This window comes from Ananas comosus, linkage group 4, assembly GCF_001540865.1.
Source record: "Ananas comosus cultivar F153 linkage group 4, ASM154086v1, whole genome shotgun sequence".
Taxonomy (NCBI): Eukaryota; Viridiplantae; Streptophyta; class Magnoliopsida; order Poales; family Bromeliaceae; genus Ananas; species Ananas comosus.
The window spans coordinates 13594133-13601265 of NC_033624.1; the positions used below are offsets into that span (position 1 = coordinate 13594133).

Consider the following 7133-nt stretch of genomic DNA (forward strand, 5'->3'; position numbering starts at 1 on the left):
CTCCAATAGTAAATGAAGTGCTCCATGATGTTTATCCTTTGTCACGCATTCAAATAATCTCAACTACTTCCTGGCTCATGGACAATGTCATGGACCTAGGGGGAGAGGTGGGGTTGAGAGTTGTTGAATATGAATAGTAAGCTTCCTTAATGCTGATTATTATTATGTATTATATGATTGGCCTGTCATTTTTAAGGGTAAATGTCAATGGTTGATGCGCAGATCAGTTATGGTTGATGGACGGATTCGTTATATTTGAAAAAAAAGTTACCAAAATAATGTTATTAAAAATTTATTGTTCTCATATACTAACTTGCTATTAGTAGAACGCTCAAGCTCAAGTGCTCAACTACCCAAAAAAAAGTGAAATTTTCGGTAAACGATTCTGAGCTATAAAAAGAGAAGCTTTAATTTAATATTCTGTCACTACCGCAAAGGAAAGCTAAGCAAATGTTTCACAAAGCACTTGTCGTAAAAGCAATACTATATGCTGCATATTGTAGGATTAGTTTCTATATGGAGTGTACGTAGCCTCGTCAAGTCCCTATATATATGTCTATATGTTTAAGACACACCACTCAAATTAACTGCTCTTCTACTCTACTCCAGTAAACGAGACTAAATGGAGCAAGCCAAAGCATCATCTGAGGATCAATCATCACAGCTCACCATTAATGAAGCTCAAGCATCTCACAAACAAGGGGGGTGGATCACATTCCCTTTTATCGCAGGTTCCCACTCTCTTTCTCTAAATTTTTCTTTTTATCCCCCTAAAGATCAATAATCTCTAAAAAGTAGTTGTATGCATGGATGCATATACGCAGTGTTGGTTTTTGTGGAAAAGTATTTAATTATATGGAGAGTAAGTAATAGGAGGCTATAGTAGACAAGAGAAAAGAGTCTTAATCATATAAAATAATATAACCCTCATTGGATTTCAATTATCCCCATGATTACATGTGAAGGAGAAGAACTCCTTTTATAGCCTTCAATTGTGAGAGTTTTGGATCTAAATTTTTACAACTTACAATTAATAGCTTTAGAAGTTTCTTATTCAATTTGTAACTCGATCTAAAATTGCTAACTCCACATGTGAATTTACTTGTTAAGAAAGTGCATTAACTTTCAACACGCAGGGAGTGTGTTTGGGCTTGGCTTGGCCATAAGTGGAGCCATGAGTAATTTCATCGTGTATTTGATAAAGGAGTACAACGTGAAGAGCATCGACGCCGCGCAAATCTCAAACATCGTCAACGGTTGCACAAGCGTCTCACCCGTCATCGGTGCGATCATCGCCGACGCTTATTTCGGGTGTTACCCAGTTTTTGCCTTCGCCATTGTTATCAACTCGGTGGTAAGCAATTCGAGCAATAAACTACTGATTTAGTTTTTTTTTTTTTTTTTCTTTTTCACTTGCTCTTTTTATTTTTTGGTGTGTGTGTAAGTGGATTTAATCATCTATGCATCTTTTCTTTTTATTAATTTTGCATCAAGAAAAAAATATGGAGTTTTGAAAGTTATTATTATATGTTTTTGTTTCTCTCTTATCAGAAAAGTACTTCAATTACTTACTATTAGCTTACTTTTTGAGAGAGAGATAAATAGGAAGCTATCCTCTTCATTCTTTTTTAAAAAATAAACCCAGCTAAATATGTGAAATAATTATGTTTGAAACATGATAGCCTAGTTATTAATTAACTAAATAAATTCTTATCCAAATACATTAGGTACAGTTGATACTTATTAGATTACTTATTAGCCATGTAAAATAATTGTATATATAATTGGGTTCGCTAAAAAGATTATAAATTTTTCATTCTCCCCCACACTTGATCTTGCTACTATACCTAAACCATTATTAGGGCATATATATCTTATTGTAAGAATATTAGAGACTGTCAAAAGCACTAATTTTCTATAAAATTTAAAAATAAGCCTTACCAAATAGACGAAAAATTGGAAAACAGATTTTCCATTAAAAAAATTTTTCTTGAAATTTTTTTTATATATTTTCTTAAGAAACCAAATAGTCTTATATTGATTAGAAATAAGAATCCTAATTTGTATAAAATATGTAAGAATATTTTCACCTATAAACTTAAGTGATTATTGGACGTTGTTCGCGCGAGCATAGAATGATATTCCTAATGAGTAGAATCAATTAAAGGTGTGACAATGACTTCATAGACAATTTGGTGACAATATATATATATATATATATATATATATATATATATATAGAGAGAGAGAGAGAGAGAGAGAGAGAGAGAGAGAGAGAGAGAGAGAGAGAGTGTGGAGAAATTATTGCTTGGACTATGATCTACATATATGTAGTACGAAGTTTCCAGAAACTCAAATTTACAGAATTTTAAAGTTAAATGTATACAATTAGATAAAAGGTACAACACAAAAGCTTCTATCCTAAAAGTTATACTCTTTTTACTTTCTAACTCATATTAGAGTTTTGAATTAATTTCATACAGGTCTCTACTAGCATAGTAAATGACAAATATATTTCTACAAAGTTCAACTTTTATATATTGTCCATACAAAAGTCTCGATATTTTCAAATATATCCTTACCGTTAGAATCCGTTAGAAAAAATTAATTAACCATAGATTAAATACTTAACACTGGTTAGTTTTTGACATTTTTCCTCTTTTTATANCGAAATTACATGAAAATTTAATAAAAAATTCTACTTAACATCAGTAGTAAGATCAATACTTCCGATTTAAAATTTGAATCCTTTATTACTGTTTTTTATGAGATTTTCATTTTCAGCCGTTCATTTTGAGCCTACTCGTTCACTAGACAAACGAAATCAAAAAATTATGAAATTTGGTTTCTAGATAGTTCTAATAGCGTAGATCAAGTTTAACGGAACCGATCGCCGAATCGAATATCCCATCATCGAAAACAACTTACAAGTACGGGGCCTCCCGTACTTTCGAAAGCATAGAAGCCTAGCTCTATATATCTATTCATTGCACTTTATGATCCCTTTATCTTATGAGGTGATCTTCTGTATAGCATTTGTTTACGTATATTACATTATTTTTATTACAACTCAATTAATTTTTTTATTTTTCAGAAAAAAATTAAAAATATTTTTGTTTCAAAAATCATAGTAGAATGGATGGATCTCAATAAAACAATATGACCGACTGGGAATATAGATAAGATGGTTTGGCCGTCACATTTTATGTTATGTAAGTACTACATACTCTTGTCCTAAGCATATGCTAGCAATTGAACTTTGATCAAAATTAAAACCTATGGCTTCTTTCAATTCAACATGATCACAATATTGCAGTCCCTAGTCTTGTTCACCGTAACTGCGGCCGTCCCGTCGCTACGTCCTATGCCATGCTCACTCAGCTCAGACTCATGCAAACCTGCATCGGCGGGCCAGTTGGCGGTCCTGTACGCCGCGGTGGCCCTGCTGGCCGTCGGGGCCGGGGGAACCCGGTTCAACAGTGCCACGGTTGGCGCGAACCAGTTCGACAAGGCCCAGGACCAGGAGGTTTTCTTCAACTGGTTCTTCATTCTGCTCTACGCCGCGTCGATCATCGGCGCCACGGCCATCGTCTACATTCAAGATAGAGTAAGCTGGGCCTTGGGCTTTGGCCTGTCCGCCGGGATCGCGGCAATCGGTGCGGTTGTTCTGTTCCTTGGGTCAAGATATTATAAAAGGCCCCCGGCCCAAGGGAGCCCATTTATGGGCCTAGCCCAAGTTGTTGTTGCTGCAGCAAGGAAGAGACACATCACTGTGGTAGCACTGGGGACTGTGACTTTTTACTACGGGACTAGTAGTGATCTGGTGGCGAATGCAAAGAAGCAGGTTCCAAGTGAGAGCTTCAGGTAGATATGAAAATTACAATTGAATTGAATTGAATTTTGCTCAAATCATCTTTATTTCTGTTTTGACACTACTGCAGCTTTCTAAACCGAGCTGCGGTGATCACCCGCGGCGACACGACCGCCGACGGCTCCGTCGCCAGGCCGTGGCGCCTCTGCACCGTGCAGCAAGTCGAAGACTTGAAGACCGTCGTCCGAATACTGCCCCTCTGGACCACCTCCGCCTTCATCAGCGTCTCGATCGGCGTCCAGGGCAGCCTCACCATCCTCCAGGCGCTCACCGTCGACCGCTCCCTCGGCCGATTCACCGTCCCCGCGGGCTCCATGCTCGTCTCCTCCCTCGCGGCCGTCATCGTCTTCCTCGCCCTCCTCGACCGCCTGCTCCTCCCGGTCTGGCACCGCCTCACCCACCACACCCCGACGCCACTCCAGCGCATCGGGGCCGGCCACGTGCTCAACGCAACCGCCATGGTGGCCTCCGCTCTGGTCGAGCGGAAGCGCGCGGCGATAGTGCGCAGGCACGGCGCGGAGAGTCAGGCCGGGTGGATCGTGCCGATGTCGGTGCTGTGGCTGGTGCTGCCGCTGGTGCTGGTCGGGTTCGGGGAGGCGCTGCACTTTCCGGGGCAGGTCGGATTATACTACCAGGAGTTTCCGCAGGCGCTGAAGAGCACGGCGACCGGGATGGTGGCGCTGATCGTCGCGCTCGGCTTCTACCTCAGCACGGCAGCCATCGGCCTCGTCCGGCAGGCCACTGATTGGCTGCCGGACAATATAAACGACTCCAGGCTTGAGAACGTGTATTGGATGTTGGCAGTGTTGGGCGCAGTCAACTTTGGGTACTACATCCTATGTGCCAAGCTCTACAAGTACCAGCGCGCTCCCAACAACACTGAAGATACCAAAAATTAGGGTTTTGTTTGATGCTATATATCAAACTGTTGTAGGGCATGCGAGAACTCGTTTCTTTTTATGCTTGCATGCTTGGTTGCTTTACTACGACACTAATGAACAAAAGTTTGAAGAGAGTTAGTATATATATTTAGAATTAATCTCCTATACTTTTAAAAGTACCAAGTCATTAGTGCTTATAAGTTTTCGATCCTTAGATTAAGAAATGTGCGATTAGGATAATGTGAGCCCCCTAGGGTTGAGTGGGTGGTTGGTTGAATAGTATAATCTAACGGGTAAAAATGCTAAAAGACATAGATCTAACGGTAAAAAATTTACAACCACCAAGTGCTTTGTGCTTTTATAAGCAGTATAGGTGAACTCATATATTTACTTGCTTAAAAGTAAGTTTCATATCTATTCTTATTAAGTGTTCTTTTTCTAATTAAAATATATATCACTTAAATCATTGTGTAGATAGAGCACTTTGCGCAGTCCCTGTGTCCACGGGCAAAGATGGTGGAAGAGGCATCATTAATTGCGCTTCATATATAATAGGCCATGCACATAGAACATAGTGATCGACACTGTACAACATATTTTTCTTTTCAAGTGAATGCAATGATAAGCTTTTTTTTTTTTTTATTTTAACAATTCGAGAAATGTGCACAAGTTGTGGAAAAATACCTGATGGAAAAATGCATAGTGCCTCTCGACTTTGCAACCTGCATTAGAAAAGTATACATAAAAAAAATAAAAAAAGGAAAAAATTGAGAAAAAGAGAGAGACTATAGTGCGATTCATTGAAAACGACTTTTCTAAATTCTACTAGATTTAAAAAATCTTTGTTTTTTTATTTCTTTTTATGTTAATTTTTTACTTGATTTTTCTTTTTAGTGTCTCGTGGCTAGCTTGTAGACATGCATGCTCAGTGTAGGACCGTGCATGGCCGAGTGTGTGATGAGTAAATTTTAATGCCATTTCGTAAGTATATAGTAACCATACACGTGTATCAAAATGCACTCCAAATTACTTAATAGACTTAATCCCCGTTTGATATCGAGATAATACTAAAATAGAAAAAATAAAGTTGAGACGAAAATATTTAGAAATATACACGTTTCTTTATTTTCGAATAGAATCACAAATAATATATAGTAATTGATTCATTGTGAGATGCGAAGTGCAATATTTTATATAAAAGTTAAAAAAGTTTTTTTTTTCATTATACTTTATTACCCAGAGCCTTATACAATATAGACAATTAGCTGTAGTCCCTTTAATTTAGCCATCTCCTTTTTTTTTTTGTTAATTTCTTTTACCACTCTGATATAAACAATAATTTATTTTAAACCTTTTTTAATAATATATATTTAATATTATATATTCACTTTCATTGCATTAATCAGTGGGTCCATGAGTTTGCCTTATGGTGGACCCACATGAACACAACAGGAACAAAATCGCATTAGAATAAATGGATTACACCAAACAATACATATTGTCTAGTACTCTAGGTTTTTTTTTTTTTTTTGAGAAAAAGATAGCACGCTACCTGTTTCATTCATTAGGAACATGAACTAGACTATAGGGATGAGACAGCTAAGGCCTCTGGGGCCAGAAAAAAAAAAAGAAAAAAAGAAAGAAAAAAAAGGTTATACATATTGTCTAGTATTCTAGTTGATAGATATTAAAGTATGTTTGAATGTATGAACATCTTATTCGTTCACGAAGCAAACAATAATCGATAAATACACGAAGAGCATGATTGGATCGGAAATTTAGGTTATAGATTGCTATCAGGCTGAAATGAAGTTGGACAGACAGATCGTACCATCCAGTTGAATATGACATGCTATCATCCTATTAATAATCACACAAAACAGAGTTTTTTTTTTATTTTACATTAATGCACAACTAGTTAAGGAATCCACGCGATGTTGCGGTTAGTTATTTTAAAATTTAATTTTAAATATTAGTTATAAAAATTAATTTTAAAATTTAAATGGTGCAATAAATATATCAAAAAAATTTTAGTACGCATAATAGTCCCCTACTAGTTAGTGAAATAATTTTAGTAGGTATCGTAAACTCCCAGTAGTTAGTGAATGAGAAGAGAAATCATTTTTTGTGATTCTTGCAATTAATTTTCGCCAAATATAAAATTAATTTAAGCTGCATCAATTTTTTTATTTTTTAATGTACAATTTATATGTAAAAGCTCAATATTATAAAATTAATATTTATATCTAATACCAGTAGTCTAAATTATTTAACATTTATTTATATATTTTATATTTTATAAAAATAAATAGTAAATTATATAATAAATTATTATATAATAATATATCTATATACAAATAAAATACTATATATAATAAATA

At 36.2% G+C, this 7133-nt stretch overlaps 1 protein-coding gene across 2 annotated transcripts; it reads left to right on the forward strand.

Annotated features, from left to right (window-relative positions):
- On the forward strand, nt 387-4897 carry LOC109708434 (protein NRT1/ PTR FAMILY 2.3-like). 2 transcript variants are annotated; one of them, XM_020230175.1, is made up of 5 exons: nt 387-523; nt 610-731; nt 1137-1354; nt 3317-3864; nt 3942-4897. In XM_020230175.1, exons 2-5 carry the CDS (start codon nt 623-625, stop codon nt 4768-4770), a joined length of 1704 nt encoding a protein of 567 aa, XP_020085764.1. In that variant the 5' UTR covers nt 387-523; nt 610-622; the 3' UTR covers nt 4771-4897. The 2 variants fall into 2 exon arrangements, with proteins under 2 accessions (XP_020085764.1, XP_020085763.1); XM_020230174.1 differs by lacking the exon at nt 387-523 and having other exon boundaries at nt 530-731.